An 18,168-nucleotide genomic window follows, 5' to 3' on the forward strand; every position below is an offset into this window, starting at 1 on the left:
CCCCGGGCTCATCAGAATTCCAAAAGTTGGGACCAAGAATCTAAGAAACACTTAAGACATATATTTATATTTATATTTATATTTCCCTGGTAAGCCACAATTATGGGAGGAAGCTAACTGCTTCCATCATCTGTCAATCGGCTCGTCTATATATAAACAATGCTGTTTGCAATGCACATTTAACACAGAGAAGAAATTACCAAAGAATATGAATATATGTACAATAATATACAAACACACACATAAACACACTAAATATTTTTTTTTTCAAATTTGATAACTTACTCTGTGTTAGAAGGTTCCCTTTGAGACACAAGAATTAAAAAATCTCTGGGTTTATTTCCATTAGCTGATACTGAGGATGTAATGTGGTATATTTTGTCCTCTTCAGTCACACACTCCATGACACTACAGTTTCTACAAGCATATAAGACATACAGAAATAAAGTTTAGAGCTTTGGGTATCACTGAAAAGTAACTAACAGACATTATGTAACCTTTAGATCTCAATTGGTAGAAATCTGTTCTGTTTCAGGTTACATCTGTTGAAGTCTTAGCTTTTTTATAAATCTTAATAAAATGTCTAAAAAAAAAAAGCTTTGTTTTTAAAGAAATGAGGATGAAAAACCAAAGATTTCTTTTTACAAATTAAGACTTATTAAACTGATTAACCAGTTCTGCTTTAAAGGGTTGTTTTTTGTCTGTGTTTGTGTGTTTGTGTGTGTGTGTGTGTCTATGTATATATGTATGTATGTATATATGTGTGTGTGTGTGTGTGTGTGTGTGTGTGTGTGTACGTATATATTTAGTGTCACAACCCCTGGTATGCCCCAATTATGGTAGGAAGCTAACTGCTTCCATTATCTGTCAATTGGCTCGTCACAAGAGTCCATCATGACAGAAACTCAATATTTTTTTACTGTTGCCTTTGTTATATTTGTGTTATATTATAGGCTTAATGGCTAAGACGTCTGCCTAAGATGTAATATAGCCCAGGTTCGAATCCCAGTAAGGGTATGGCTAGCTGATGAGAGCTAAATAGCTTGAAATAGATCTATACTAGTCTCCCTTTATTTATTTATCAGCACAAATATAACACACACACACACACACATATATATATATATTGCTATTACTATTACTATTACTGGGCCTAGCTGCTAGGCTGGTTAAAAATGTTGATTTCATGCTGAGGTTTTAGATCAGGGGTGTGAGAATCGTGTTGTCATGTGATGTATCATGACTTTCCCCCCCCTTTGCTTAACCGGGGTGGGCATGGCCAGTGCATGACGTATCAGGCTTGTGGGCCGCAAGTTTGAAACCCCTGTTTTAGATGATGATGATGTACTTTTGTCTTTTCAGTGTACTGTAAAGAATACTTTGGACCTGAGTGTAAATTAATAAAATACAGTAAGCGCCTTGGAGAGGTCTATCAAAACCCTGAGATCTAGTTGATCTGGATCTGGAGACTTACATTAATTCATGGTGGCCAGATGTTTTCTATCCCTTTACTTGCCTTGGATAGCAATTTAGTCTATTTGAATGCAGTTCCCTATTGGAAACAAAGGTGAAGCAAAATAGGAGTGGAAGGCCTCAGCCTCTTCTCTATTACCTTACACTGTATGATCATTTTTTTCAAGCAGTGGATCCAACCTTTCCTTTTCCCTTTACTACCTGTTCCTTTTGGCATGTTTGTGAATCCATTTAGCTTTTCTGAATCTTCTTTCTGCAGGCATTTGTTGGTCACATGCCCTATGGGGGATTACAGTCTAATATGTCTCTACATTGGCTAAAACAGTCTTCCCTGAAAGATCCTTTGTCTTTTTTAGATATATCGATTTCCTTCATTATAAAATGTTTAGACTTATATTGCTGTATATTTGAAATTAAAATATTGCTATGATTTCACATATCACACTCAATCTTCTTTATTTCTATTCTCATTAAACTAGTCTATATTATCAAAAATTTGTCAAAATGCCAGCTTTTTTTTAAAAAAAAATTAAGGCTGTAAGAACCGATACTAAATGAAAGATACAAAATTATGCTTACAAGTAGTATTTAGTCCAATGCTTATGAAGTGAGAAGTTAGATAAAAGAAAGAATGCCAGTTTCAAAGGTATCTGTATTTGCATTTCAACCTTGATTGACAAAGCATTTTCCTCCTCCAGAGTGTACATTTTTGTCTAGGGAAAAAAGTATTTTTAATGCTGAATTATGCAATCACACAAACTAAGGTTACAAAATGATTTCGTTTTAAAAAGCAATCTCCAGATAAGTACGCACCATTCCCTGAAATAAAGTCAAGTATCATACAACAATAAAGTATAACTTTGTGACCAATAATTCAGTTTCTATAAAATAAATTTATGTCAGAACCAGATATATAGATTTAGGAATTGTGCAAAGAGAACTAATAAATAAATAGAAGAATAGCATTCAGTGTGAAGTAGCGGTTTTATCTTGATAAAAGTAATGTTAACAATAGGAATAATAGCACGCATAGATGAAAATATGAAGATTTCTTTTAGGAATAACCTGCTCCCTAGGATCTGAGTGACCTTTAAAATAGCTGAAGACTTGCTTTGTGTTCCCACTTATGAATAGGAATACAAACCTATCACCAATACGTTCTTTTATATGGGGAAAAAACTAAAAAATTGAAAATGTTTTGTCAAGAGAAGATTTTCATGTTATATCATATATTAGCATATTATAATGCAAGTTTAAGGTAGATACGTTTTTTAAGATGTTTCTGTACATTTAGTTCTTAATAACAATAACACAGCGGCTGGGGAATTCTGGAGTTGAAGTCCATAGATCTTAAAGATGTAATGCTTCAGAAACTGTCTTGGAGACGAGTCTCTGGAATCAGCAACAATTCTGTCTTATCTGAATTCGGCTTCACTTTGTTTTCCTCCCATCTACTCCCATCAGGTCTGAAGACACAGGCAAGCTCTTTAAATATCCGTAGTAGCGCAGTGGTTAGAACGCAGTACTTCAGGCTACTTCTGCTGCCTGCAATTTGGCAGTTCGAATCTCACCAGGCTCAAGGTTGATCCTGCTTTCTGACATCAGTAAAATGGTGACCCAGATTGTTGGGGGCCATATGCTGACTCTGTAATCCACTTAGAGAGGGCTGTAAAGCAGTGTGAAGTGGTATATAATCTAAGTGCTATTGCTAATAGGAATTTAACAGGAAAAGGTGAAGTATTGCTTCAGCCTATACAAATAATAATGATCTTTTCCAACAACTTCATATAGGTATTAAATCACAGGAGAGCCAAGACAGAATCCTTCTTCCCTAGGGGGTTAAGCAGATGTTTCACAGTAGCAACTAAAAACATGCCCCTTCCCTGCAACTCTGAGCTCATTCAAGAACTCCAAAAGGATTATAGCATGAAATGCCACTGAGATGAATGAATACTAACTTACTGCTTCCATTACAGCAACCAAAACTATCTCCGTGCCAAGTCTGGGTTTAAATCCAGAAATAAAATCAGCATCCTTTAGGAATTCCTGACATTGCAGGGCCTTTGTCATAAATTTGTCTAAATACAGAATGCAGAACTTTAGTTTACAATTGTTTGTCTTTTAATGTGGTGGGGAGATTCAAGTGCTTAAAGAAGAATTAATAATCTCAGGGATCATGAGTAGAATGAAGTTTTATAAGCCAAAGCTAGATCAGATATGATCTAATAGGCAAGTAATAGTATGAACCTATTTTATTACTTTAATAGGCATCACAGAAATATTTAAAAAGCATCTTTAATTTGTAATTTACAGATTCAGAGTACTCATTTAATGGGCAAAAAATAATTTTCTTCTTTAAACTAAATATAATTTATGTGATCTACTTATTCATTTGTTATGTTTAGTAATCACAGTGAACTTCTGGAAGACCTATATTTAATTTTATTCTTATATGTAAATCTCTAGTGAATACACTAGAACTACGTACCTCAACTTGATCCTTCACACATGCAATTTCAACATGCACTAGCCAAGAAGGGTAGCATTTGTAACCTTAACACATATCAAGGGAAAATTATTCTGAAAATTCTAATCAAAGTTCTGCCACGATTTCCTGCAGATTTGGGGGTCTTCTCTTTTAAGTTTACCTTCTACTAACATAAAAGGTAATTAATGGTATTTATTTTATTACCAAACATTTTATGTCCCATACTTAGCAAATAAAACTTTCCCCCCAAATTATATACTGTAAATAAGACTAATGAGAATTGTAGTATCAACAGTTATGATTTTGTTGATTATCTTTAACTTTTTTAGGTTAATTCTACAAAAGTGAGTCTATAGCAACCCCTAAACAGTTATATCTTATGGACTGCAAAAAAATTACTTTGCATTAGCTCTATCTCGACTCCATTGTCTTAATGTAAACAAAAATAAATCCAGACGATAGATAGTATTTTCTATAGTTGCTGAAATAATGTGATGTTCTTGGTCACATTATTTTTCAGCCTTTATTATTCCTAACTGATAGGTACTTAAAAGACACAGTTTGAATAGTTAGTCATGATCAATCATGTTTTACTTTGTAATATACTCTTGATAAGTAAATCTGATGGGAGGGGGTATAGTTCTGTAATTTGATGGGCAGTGCTGCAGTTCTCTTCAAAGTAAGAGATTGGTCAGAAGGAAGGTGTCAGGCATGCCTTCTTCAATATCCAAGAAAAAAAAAACCTCAACTCCATTTGAATAGAGATAACGTACTTTTACTGGATATGAATTGAAAACAGCAAAAAAGAAAGCAAGATCTGAGCCAAAAAGGCGCGAACATGTACATATCAAACGTTTATCCAGCACCGTCCTCCCAATTCCCCAACCCAATGTCCAATCTGCAACTCCCTAAGGTGTCATGTGGGGTGCATCTTCAAAAAGCCACATCAAGTTGTTATGTGAGACGATTGGCCTTGACCAAGTCCAAACCCAGGCCATCAGCATGCAGAGAAGATGGTGAGAACAAAACTCCCTTCTTCATTTTTTTTTAAAAAAGAAACCATTATGACATGCACACAAGAATTGTCTGTTGAAGTCTATTGTAAGAAAACACATGAGTAGTACCTACACGGTTTAGAGTCATACATATCTCCCATCCAGGCTTTGCTGCCAAGACAGTCAGTGCTGTAACATTGCTTTTGATTATGAGTGACTGAAATTTAAAATAGACAATTAATTGCAAACCAGTTAGAAAATACATGGGTTTTTAACTCTTTACAGTTTGGGAAAGTTATAGAGATCGAGCTTGAGATCTTTTAAATGATGAAGGCAATACAAATCTATCTCTATCGTTTTTTTCTGATAAATTAAACACACATATTTGACAGGACATTCTTTAAGTTGTTGATATATGACAGTATCAAGCTAAAAAAAACCTGCAGTAAGGATGGACTAAATCTGAATTCAAAGAACATGCTCAGAATCAAATTTGACTGAATTCAATGTGGTAGAGCTAATTTAAAAAAAATATAGAATTGTCACCATAATTTGCACAATTAGCACATTAGGAACATGTATAAAAAATCCTGATACAGACGTCTCTGAATTACATGCCTGTGATGAAAGATTTTTCTTTCCATCACATGCTCATAAAATCAGTGCTATAAAACCACACTTGCTGTCCTGTCTGCTATCAGCATTATATAAAGCTGGTTAATTTTAGAACAATTCTGATGATAAGTAAACCAAGTTTGGTGGGACAGAATAATATTCCAAAAACATAGTACTGAGTACTAGATTTTTGAAGTTTTGAAAAAATAAAATAAATAAATCAGGGCTTTTAAAAATAGCTTCATTTTTCATGCTTCTCAAGAATATGCTACCCATGTCTCCGTGGTCATGTGGCCAGCATGACTAAATGCTGAAGGCACACGGAACGTTGTTACCTTCCCATCCAAGATGGTTCCTATTTTTCTACTTGCATTTTTTACATGATTTCAAACTGCTAGGCTGGCAGAAGCTGGGACAAGTAACGGGAGCTCACTCCATTACGTGGCGCTAGGGATTCAAACTGCTGACCATTCTGATCGACAAGTTCAGCATCTTAGCCACTGAACCATCCTTAAAAATGCCCAAAACTGTGTGGGGGAAGACAGACATAGAAAAATAAATAGAGGAAGCAATAAGATGGCAAACTTGGGCATACCCTTTAACCTAAGAGTTTTTAATCAAATTCTGTCTTATCTGTTCAATAAAAATGTTGTCTAAATCTGGGGGAAAAAAAAAAGAATACTAGCCCTGGAACGTCTTGCAACATCACTTCCACATCCCTTGCAGCTGAGGCCAAAAATTTAAAAATTGGTCCTAACTTTAAAAAGACTGTCATCCTGCACCAAATGATCCAATTTTCTTGATGGATATCAATGTGCAAATAATATAAATAGTACCTGGTCGCTAATGTCCCAGAAATCAGGTGTGAAATAGTTTTCTTTCTTCAAGAGAGCATATCTCCTGAAGGTAAGATACATATGTGGAAATAAAGCCAAAAGTATATTAAGGAAATACATGGATTTCAAAGAGCATCCTACACTTCCAAATAGGTTTAAACTACCCAAACCAAGTATTTTTTAAATTGCTGTTTATAAATGTTAATTTTGTTTACATTTACAAATGTGACGAGGAATCACTGTAATAACCATCAATGAAAAATACAGAACTGTGATTGCTAAAACATACCTTATGCTGATAACTAAATTCCAGCATTATCCTTTCAATACATTGGAATATTAAATCCAGCATGCAAGGTGAGGATAAGGCTTCCAGATTTTTATGAACACTTGTAGTAATAAAGATGACTATCTGGTAAAACTGGAAGCATTACAGAACCGCAATAGGTATTTTGTCTCCTTTCACTTACAACCCATACACCGGAATATCTTCTTGAATCTGTTCTGCTCCATTATTCCAAAGTATTTTCCATACCGCCTATCAGGAATACGCCTCAAACTGAATATTTGTTTGATATTTCATAAATCAAGTAGTCATTTCTGGATTAACTGAGAAATAACAGTCATTCCATTATAAACAAATTATCAAATTGTGTAATCTTTGAGGGTTTTTTTTACCTGAATAATCGAATTTTCTTACGTGCAATAGCTCCATGGTACCTTCTTAAGCCATCCTCCAAATGAACAAAGCAGGTAAAACAAGGAATTAGCTATAATATGTGAATTTTTCTTTAAAAAGTAATATTAGGTAAATTAAATGTAATTATACTTCATTTTAAGAATAGCTGATGGTCATGTAACAAATTGTGTGTGACATAAACATTATGATTAAACAAAGCAGGGGATGAAGACAACTATTTGATGAAAATATGTAAATAAACAAAGCAGCACTCTGAAAAGCTTGAGACACTATAATTAATAAAACAAAATTAATTAGCTCTTTTTCACTGGCCTAAATTATTTTCCAAGAAAAATGTAATCTAAAGCACTTTAGAGTCAATTCCTCATATAGAATTCAAATCAAGAAATTTCTTTATTTACAGGATATCTTAATTTCTTCTGTTATTGTTGCAATTATAAAAATCGGTAAAGAAATAATCTTGCTTTATCTACTCATTATCTATTGTCTTCCTTTCCAGCTGAAAAAGAACTCACCTTGGACATGGAACTCATTCTGGGAATATGAACATTTCCATGTTTATTGATAGCATTGAAAATAAGAAAGGCACTGTTAATATGCCGTGCTTGACCTTTGGCCCATTCTTCACAATTGTATGCTTCAACCCGAACTCCAACCTCAATACTGGAAAAAAGGTGTTTACTTAGTTTAAAAATGGGTTGAAATCTGCAGTAGTAATTTATTAGTCAGTAGAGTGCAATAACCTTGTAACAACTGGTTGAAATAGATAGCTTAAAGAGAGAATGAAAGAGATTATGACATTATTTTTCAAATACAAAGAAAGCACAAGAAAGGACAAGTTAGAACAGGTTTCAGTTACAGTAGAATTGGTGTTAAATGTCCATTCAGAGAAGTGAGATGGCTCTGTTTCTAGAGAAGAGGTAGAATGTCCTTTGAGGGACCTCTTCAAATAGAAGCTCAGCTGCCAGGTTTTAGAAATAGCCTCTCTGGATTTCCTAATTCAAAGAAACGGTTGGCTTAGATAACCTAACACATCAAGTTAGGTTCAAAACCACGGTTAAAAAAACTTGATTTAATACAAGTCAGATTAATTCGTGAAGGGGAAAGAGCCACATTGCTATTGAAAATAATTGGGCTACAAAGGAATAGCTGATATATCAAGTAGCTGTTTGGTGACTAGCAGTGTGACTGCAGTGATGGAGCTGGCAGTCTTGCTGAGACCTGAAGATTTTGGAGGTGCTCAGAAGCATCCTTTGGGGCTGCAAAATTGGCAGCAGTGGATCCTTTCTGGCAGTGGATCCAATTTGGTAGAAGTGGATTTGCTGAGTTTTCAAAAGGCATGGAAGGATCGCACAAGGCAGCTTGGCAGGCTACATGTGGCCTGTGGTTTGAATGTTGTGCAGGCCTGATTGAATGTGATGTGTGAAGTATTTTTTTCTGATCATTCAAGTAATAGGTTGTTTGGATAAAGAAGTAAATAAGTTGTGGTACAGTATAATACAAATCTCACTGAAGCTACTTCAGAATAAAATTGCACAGAATTAAAAATATCTAATTCATTAGTGTTAATTATTTGAATATGCAGAAGTATATTTCATGTAAATGGATGTTTGAATTATCTGTCCTTTTGCTTTGTCTTTTTTCTTTTTCTGTTATTCTTTTAAAACCTAAAACTTCCATGTAAATGGATTTTGTCATCTTAAAAATATTTATCAGAAAAAGAGACAGAAAAATATGATATACTGAATAATGATTTCTGCAAATCTAACTACTGATTTCCTTCCCAAAAATCACCAACTCATTTTCAATTACAGAGTCCTCAATTTACAACAGTTCATTTAGTTCAAAGTTACAACGGTGCTGAAAAAAGTGACATGACCATTTTCAGACTTACAACCTTAGCATCCCCATGATCATATGATTAAAATTCAGATGCTTGGCAATTGGTTCATACTTATGACCATTACTGTGTCCCAAGGTCATGTGACCTTTTGTGACCTGATAAGTAAAGTAAATGGGGAAGCCAGATTCACTTAACAACCATGTTACTAACTTGTTCTGACCCCCCTTCTCCGTCCAGTAACGAATGCCGAGACGAGCTTAACTGGAATGTACTTTAATAGCAAGACACCAAAACCTCAGTGGCTGAAAGCCAAGCAAAACACACAGATAAGGACCTTGGCAGCAACTCAGACAAACTCAGGCAGCAATAAACACAGATAAGGCTTGACAGCAATCCAGGCTGCCAAGCTCACAGTACTGTCTTCTGACATTCAATCCTGCGTTGACTTCTGCAAAGAGGGCCGTGTGCACAAGTAGCTTTTTATAGTCTGGAGAGGAGCCTAATGACCACCAGCTGAGTACAATTACCTCCTGTAATTGCGTAATTGTTCCTGATGCCTAGTAGCTCTTCGATGGCGTGCATCCAGGGACAACTCACTACTGGCCTCCGGCTCACTCTCCTTTGTCTCCTCCCCACTGGTCCAAGGCTCAGGTGCCTCCTGGTGGCCAACCAGCCTCTCTGCACCCTGCTCAGAGTCGGAACCCTGTCCAAGATCCACCACATCCTCCAGAGCCGACTCAGAGAGTCCCTCGCTGTTGGAGTCTGGTGGCAGCTCCAACGGCACCTGCTGGGCCACAACACTAACTTATCAACTGCAGTGATTCACTTAACAACTGTGTCAACAAAGATCATGAAATGGGGCAAAACTCAGTTAACAAATGTCTCACAACAGAAATTTTAGGCTCGGTTGTGGTGGTAAGTTGAGGACTACCTGTATATTAATTAAAAAAGATTTAAATCTACAATTGTAGTTGATAAAATCTATTTTTTGTAAAATATTTCATGTTTCATAATATGTGAATATATTATGTTTGTCTCCATGGTTAAAAAGTGACATAGCTTCAATAATTTACATACCTCTTTAATCTTTTCTATATTTAGAAGCAGAATTAATTTCGCAAAATATGCACATTTACTTAACAGCAAGAATAATTACTTTTTTTAGGCAGAATACATTTAATCTATCTGGCTTTATATACAACCTTACCATTAGATGTTTATTAAGATGAAAAACAGATTATTTAATCAGTGTCCTTGTATAATATTATATTCTAATCTGTGATATAATGTGCCTACATAAATAATTTTTTTCATTATCTAAAGCACCGCACAGCATGTCAAATGTAAAAATTAGGATCTGGTTCCAAATATATTCTGCATTATAGCTTCTCTTATAGTCAGATTTGGTGTGTGCTGGATTCTGCTGATTCTATAATAGAATATAGAACAGAAACTGGATTTAGGCTTACCACTATGCAAAGTATCATACAATCATAAAACTGTAGAATTGGCTAGGATTTTGTGGAAATCTAGTCCAGTGTTTCTCAACCTAAGATGTGTATGGAATTCAACTCCCAGAATTCCCCAGCAGTCATTCTGGGGCAACTTACGTTCCTTATGGATTGTCCTGAATTACCTAGAGCACAGTTGTGTCACTTGGCATATTGTGATGTATCACAACGTTTTTTGCCTTTATGGAGCCCGGGTGGGCATGGCCTGCATATGACACATCTGGCCCGTGAACCGCCAGTTTGATAGGCATGACCCAGAGTCATCATATAAGAAAGACAGCCATACAAGTCCAATGAATAAATAAATATCAACACAAGTTAAAATTGCTGAGGTTGATTTACTCCAGTGCACTCCAGTGTGCAGAAAAACCAATTAATAGGTAATATGACCTATCCCAAAAGTAAGCTCTTGCTCAATTTTTACATGTGCGCCCAATACAAGTTCTTATTTTTGGGCAAAATGGTACACACACACACACACACACACACACACACACACACACACAGTGGTGGGTTCCTACCGGTTCGGACCAATTCGGCTGAACCGTTAGTGGTTTGCTTAGGTTGCTGGAACCGGCAGAAACCCAGGCCTACCAGACCCCTGAACTGGTTCCCAGGCAGTGCCTACAGCACCGCCACCTTGTTTTTCAGTTCTGCGCATGGGCAGAATAATATATATATATTTAAAGTCACAACCCCTGGTATGCTCCAATTATGGGAGGAAGCTAACTGCTTCCATTATCTGTCAATCGGCTCGTCACAAGAGTCCATCACGACAGAAACCCAATATTTTTACTGTTGCCTTTGTTATATTTGTGTTATATTTGTGCTGATAAATAAATAAAGTCTCCCTTTATTTATCAGCACAAACACACACACACACACACACAAACATATATAAAGTCACAATCCCTGGTATGCCCAAATATGGGAGGAAGTTCTCTGCTTCCATTCTCTGTCCATCGGCTCGTCATAAGAGACCATACAGACAGAAACCCAATATTTTTACTGTTGCCTTTGTTACATTTGTGTTGTATTTATAGGTTTTTGTATTTATGTATTTATTTATTTATCAGCATAAATACTATATATACACACACACACACCATACATATACATACACATTCATACATCCTTATTATATTGTGTTATACAGAATGCTTGAATGTCAAAGCTTTAAGTTTCAAGCAAGAGTATTCCTACTTACACTGTAATTTTGCATATATATATAATAATATAAAATTTATATTATATTATTATTTTATATTATTATATATTTAGATAGATAGACAGACAGATAGATAGATATGATAAATATTTGTAGCATAAAGATATAGTATTTACCTTTTCTGAAAAGTATTATTAACTATAGCATTAAAAATAAGGCGGTCACCGACAGTTGAAGGTCCTCGGAATTTAAACATATCTACAGATTTCAGAGTTGGATGCACATGACACAGGCGGCTGAATGAAAGCAAACAAAATTAAATACACATTTTTTATGTCAATGCAACGATTTCTACAGAAATACTACACAAAACTGATTTTTAAGTTTAAATTAGCTTTGAGAAAATTAATAAAATGTATTCAATGAGAAGTGAAATTTAAGAATTGTGTTTTAATATTCATATTTGGGAACAATTCTGTATATTTTTTATACATACGTCACATTATCAACTATGTTGTTCAATTTTCTTTTTACTAATCAAGCTTCTTGAAAAGTTCTATGAAATCAAATGAATATGTTGACAAATAAGAGAATTTGTCACTAACAAATTCTTAAGCAGTGACTCCCATCTGTGTGATTATTTGTAAAAATACAAACAGAGGTGATTGTGTGATCATTGATGATACATATGTGTCATCAGTAGTGGGATTCAAATTTTTTTTACTACAGTTCTGTGGGCGAGGCATGGCTTGATGGGCATGGCTTGGTGGGTGTGGCAGGGGAAGGATACTGTAAAATCCCTCCCCACTCCAGGAGAAGATTACTACAAAATCCCCATTTCTTCCAAATCAGCTGGGACTCAGGAGGCAGAGAAACAAATGCGGGTGGGGCCAGTCAGAGGTGGTATTTACTGGTTCTCTGAACTACTCAAAATTTCCACTACCGGTTCTCCAGAACTGGTCAGAACCTGCTGAATACTGTATCATCAATGATCCCACAATCACCTCTTTGTTTGTATTTTCACAAATAATCACCAATCCTTTCATTTTTATGTGAAAATAAATCTTCCATTTAGATTTATTTTAATGCATAAATGTTCTAAAACATTTTGGCTAAGAACTCAGTGTTTACATAAGTCTGAAATTTTTAACCTTTGTTTAGCAATGACATTGTTTGGGGCCATTATTTATCCTTAGCGTAACTCAATTACCTCTTTATGATGTACCAGAATTGTTAAATGTGCACAATTATCTGTTTCTAATTAATTTAACTGAGCATCATTATAATGAATTCAAATTACTTTGGATTTCATTAGGAATAATTTGCTCCTCCTATTTAAATTGCTAAATATCTAATTTGCAATACTCACAGTTAAGGACACCAGCAGATTAATATCAGACCAGATGTGAAGGATATATAGGTTTGTTGTCTATTTTGTTCTTAACATTGTTATTGAAAATTAAAATAATTTTATTAAAGCAAGACTTCCATGCTTTTGTTTAGATCTTATTGTAAAGGATTATTTCTGGATCTAATGTTTGCTTAGTATTGCAATAGTTAAAAATGAACAAAGGATAACATTCCTCATCATTTAAAAGATCTTTTATTTGTACAGTAGGTCCCTAAATCTCTCCTCTAGGGCAGATTTTAATGTTGAGAAATTACATGATAGATGAGAAATTACTCTTTTTTATAGTTAGTATTATTTCCATCACTTGATAAACTGTGCTAGATATCATCCATAAACTTTAGATACACTATTCTGAATTTAACTTCCCTTTGTGTTTTGCAAATAGCCTTTAAAATAAATAAATAAACATCCTCTTTTTATTCCTCGGCAGTGTGTGGCCATAGCAACTCTGCCATCTTCCAAAGGTCAAATCTAATTGTGAGTTGTTTTACAAAAGCTTTGCAGCAAGGCCATTTATTTCTCAAGCAGAACAGACAGTTTTTGGTTACCATTTAGCAATGTTTCTAATGTATTTCCATAAAATACAGTAGAATTTTAACTTTATGGATTATGCTCCTTATTTTTCTTGTTACAACTATTTGGTTTCTTACAGCTAAATATGACTCCTGTTTTGTCCATTCGGATGTATTACAGGTATTTGGTGTATACATTTACGTAAAAATGTTGCTTTCTTGGGTCTTTGTGGTGATTATAACCTTTGATAGATTTACAATTTTAATAAAATGATCTATTTATCTGGCAAAGAAGCAAAAGCAGTTATTATTGCACATAAGTTCAGGCTACGAATCAGAGCTACATGAATAATGAATGGGAATGACACATCCAGCATCCTGACAATGAATCCGGCCCACTGAAGTGTGAAGGGAATTCTAATAGAAATTCATGTCTCTCACGCACAAAGAAAGAGTTGCATGTACCCAGCAATTGGGGGAGGAGAGTGGAATTCTCTGTGTGATGAGATGAACTTTCATTGAGACCCTCCCTCCTCTTATTTTTCCCTAGTAGCCATTATTTCTTACTAAATGTGCCCGATAATATCTAATACAGAAGAAAGTTTTATGAAAAGGCACCTTGCTGAAATAGTAGCCACTGTTTCCATCCAAGCCATAATTTGGCCACCAAATGTATTTCCTTGATGATTGGCATGAGGAGGCAGGACGAGTTCAGTGCTCTGCACATGAGTGCAATCGGTGTAAATAACATCTTTCTCTTTACTGCAAACATGGTCTAGAACATATGACCCTGGTGTTAGGATAATTGCCAGCACTCCAAGTACACATACATTTCAACTGAAGTTACAATGTTTTATCCTAGCACAGCTTTTCTGAATTTCATAGACATCGATAAAATTTGTATTGCATTAGAAAAAGTCTATCACTTCCATATTCTTTTAGGACAGACATTTCTCATGTGCACTATTATTACAGGAAGTTGTGAAGGCAATTGGGACTGCAATTTCTATTGCTAAACAAAGCTGCTGCAAAGCATAACATCACATGACCGCATCACTTTAGCAACAGTAATCCTTTAGTCCAGGCTTCTGTCACAACTCCAAAACTATTACAGGTTGTTAAATAGGGAAAGACAGAATCAGACCAGAGACCAGATAATTAAGCTAGCAAGTGAAGCTGTTGGGTGAGAGTTCTGGCCAGGTGGGGCTTGCTGTGGTCAGGAGGGAGGTTTGCCAATAGCAGGGATTCCAGTAAATGGGATGGTGTTGGGGTGGGTACCAAGGCCAGGCACTCCAGAGTGCAGGCAGAAAAACAGCAACAGGGAAATTTGGAAATCACAATCATGTGATCGCAGTTCACTGTAACATCACAATTGCCAGCTAGGCACTGAGCACCCATATCACACTCATGTGATTATGGAGATATTGTGATGGTTGGAACTACAAGGGCTGGTTGTAGGTCCCCTACATGTCCAGTGCTTTTACAGCTCTGAATGGTCACTGAATAACCCAAGGACTACCTGTTTTGATTCTGATCTCTAAAAATGTCATGCTATATATCTTTAGAGACTAAATTGCCTAGTTAGAATTATAATGGTATTTAAATGCATTATAGAGAGAAAATAGGAAAGGAAATACGGTATCTTTCTATTATCAGGAAGGAACATATTCCTACTAAAAGTATATGTTTTTGTTTTAAATGCCAGCCAGGCTAATCTACCACATGATTCCACTTGACCTAAATTAAGCCTTTGGCTTCTGCCCCAGTTTCATTAGTTTTATAATCCCAGAGTTGTAGTTGGATCCACCTGACTGCCTTGCATTTTGGACCTACTTATCAGCCTATTAAATTAGCAATTTCAACAATATAATTGAGCCTTGCTTCTTTTTTAGTGAACTCTGTACTCATTTTCAGCAAAGCAGTCTTAGTATTTGATAAATTCATCCTCACTTTATCTACTTTTAGATATGGGCCCAATGCTTGTTTTCTATAATATTCTCTTAAAAGTGAAGACCTGAAAATGCATAAGCTGCTTTCTAGTGATATGCCTTGCATAAACAAAGGGTGTATGCAGGTGGGGTGGATGAGGTGATTGTATAAGTTGAAAGAATGGGTTCTATCATTTGCCTTGATTCTGTTTCAATGCATGCATTAATTATGAGTTCAGAAACATGTTGATGTCGGAGTATAGAAACGAAACAATATGCAGCTGCATTAATTACATAATAAATTCAAAGGGGAAGAGGCATGTGGTTGTGATGTGTACAAATGTGTGTGAAAATTTTAAACAGTGGAGATGGCATTAAAAGAAGAAAAATGCCAATAATATGAAGAGAAATTGCGGACACCCATGTTCATTAGTAACATTTATTATGGTATTATCAGACATTTTCTGAACTACTAGCACTAAGCTAATGGCAAGCTTGTTTATATTGCTCCTAGTTCTGGGAGATCTAAAGCAGGAATATCACTTCACAGAAGGGCACGTGGCTTTCCTTTATATCTTTTCATATTTTATATTTTTCATAAATGATACATTACACAATGCTGTGAGTTCCCAGACCTTTTTAATTCAAAAAATGTAGCCAAGTAACTGTTGGAATTCCCCCCCCCCCTCGTTTCAGAGAATTCAAAATGAGCAACATAGCGTTTGTTTTACTGACCATCATCCATGCCACATTTATCCATTAAATCATTAACTACACGGTCATGATCCAGTCGAATTTTTCTTCGCTCAGCAGCCAGGGCATGCTCTATGAAATCTTGCACAGTGAGAAGCTTGACTGGCTTTAGGTTAATCTGAATATTAAAGAAAGAAAAAGAAAACAGTATAAGCAAGTCATAGTAAAATTATATCATGACCCCCATTAACAGTAAAACAATATTTCTGCCACATCTGTAGTAAGCTTAATACTAACCTAAAATATTTACTAATCTAAAGCCTAATCATTTAATAAACACTTTCTAATAATTTATACAATATTCTAAACATGAAAACAAAAATCATGTGAGATTAGCTTTTAGGAAAAAAAAAATAGAAATGCAAGATGCAAGGCATTATTCTACATCTTTAAACTCTACAACTCTGTTTGCAGCCCAGGCTACAATGTCCTTGCTCAATGAAGCTATGAGCTACTGTATGCCGTGCAGAGCCACCCAAGACAGAAAGGTCATAGCGGAGAGCTCTGACAAAACATGATCCACTGGAGAAGGAAATGGCAACCCCCTCCAGTATCTTTGCCATGAAAACCCCATTGACAGTACCAAAAGAGGGGGACAGGAAGGCCTGGAGGAACGTTGTTCATGAGGTCGCGATGGGTCGGGGATGACTTTGCAACTAACAACAACTACTGCAATGTCCTTAAATAGTTAATCAATTATTGTAGTTAGATTTCAATGGTCCTCATCAGCTTTAGTGTACAGGTGATCCCTCTAACTATATCCTTGCAACAGTGACGTGCAGTGAGGTTTATGGCTGGTGAGGCAGTCTTCTCCCCCAACATCCCACTGTCTAAAGTGCTTTCTTTCTTTTGCCCACCTGAGTTCTGACAGGCAGGTGAAAGAAAGTGCCAGAAAGCAGAGTTGTCGATGCTGCTTTTGGTGAGCGGAGCACGAACAGGCGGTACCATGAGCTCCATTCTGGATGTCCGGAACCTCTATCAGAACCTGATCAACCTCTCACTGAGAGAAGAGCTGGATGCGCCCACCTCTGCCTTCTCCTGTGGCCGCTCGGCCTGCTCCTCTGAGGCGGTGCTGCCGGGCAGTGGGGACTTGGCGGTGTGGTCGCTGTGCAGCCCCTGGAGCCCCAAGGGCGAGAAGCCACGGCCCGTTGCACCAGCTTGATCGAAGGCAAGGTGGCCCAGCCACTGCCGCCCCCGCTGCCGGGCTTCACGCCACTCAGGCTGCCCAGCACGCCCGCCCCATTGTCCCACTACAAGACGGAGCTGCACCAGAGTGTCAGCTTCTCCGGGGTGCCCAGCGCCCGCCGCGCCTCCCCGCTGCTCAGCCTGCCAGACCCGGCCTCCTTTGCCCGTGCGCCCTCCGTCTTGCCCCATCCGCCTCCACTGAGCTCCTGTCACCCGCCTTCGAGCACCTCAACCTGGACCCGCTCGCCCTGGTGGCCTCCTTCGGGGACTCGCTGGCACTGACCCCCGCTGGGGACTGCTGCTCCTACTGCTGTGGGAGAAGAGGGTGAATCCCAAACCCAGCCAGCTGAGTCAAAGCCCACCGCAGTCACGGATGTTGCTCCGAAGCCTCCAGGAGCGCCGGCTCCTTTGCAAAAAAATAAACTGAAGCCTGAAGTTTGCTCGAAGAACTGACTCCTCCCAGACTCGGCTCTCGTGCAGTCTCTTCTGACCAGGGGTGGGTTTCAAAAATTGTTCGAACCTACTCTGTGGGCGTGGCCTCCTTTGTGGGAGTGGCTTGCTGCCCATGTGACCGGATGGGAGTGGCCTGCCACCCATGTGACCTGGTGGGAGTGGCCAAGATGATGTTATTACTAGATATTACTAATTACTAGATATTATTAATATTACTAGATCATTATTAATGCATAGATAACTGTGGGACATTACACACCCACCCACACCCACAAACTATGACAGTGCTAGGAAAAC

At 37.0% G+C, this 18,168-nt stretch overlaps 1 protein-coding gene across 1 annotated transcript in view; it reads right to left on the minus strand.

Moving 5' to 3' along the window:
* ACOT12 (acyl-CoA thioesterase 12) overlaps positions 1-18,168 on the minus strand; it is a 32,814-nt gene that overhangs the window by 2,454 nt on the left and 12,192 nt on the right. Inside the window, exons 5-13 of the mRNA XM_087715688.1 lie at positions 16,216-16,351; positions 14,171-14,327; positions 11,806-11,925; positions 7,623-7,770; positions 7,086-7,141; positions 6,408-6,471; positions 5,090-5,173; positions 2,053-2,186; positions 286-417 (exon numbers count right to left, since the gene is read on the minus strand). Coding sequence (XP_087571814.1) covers positions 286-417; positions 2,053-2,186; positions 5,090-5,173; positions 6,408-6,471; positions 7,086-7,141; positions 7,623-7,770; positions 11,806-11,925; positions 14,171-14,327; positions 16,216-16,351 — 1,031 coding nt within the window. The remainder of the gene's footprint in view (positions 1-285; positions 418-2,052; positions 2,187-5,089; positions 5,174-6,407; positions 6,472-7,085; positions 7,142-7,622; positions 7,771-11,805; positions 11,926-14,170; positions 14,328-16,215; positions 16,352-18,168) is intronic.

The sequence above is a fragment of the Thamnophis sirtalis genome, unplaced genomic scaffold (genome assembly GCF_051295495.1).
Source record: "Thamnophis sirtalis isolate CommonGarterSnake01/CBP01778 unplaced genomic scaffold, rThaSir2_p1.2 scaffold_5, whole genome shotgun sequence".
Lineage (NCBI taxonomy): Eukaryota > Metazoa > Chordata > Lepidosauria > Squamata > Natricidae > Thamnophis > Thamnophis sirtalis.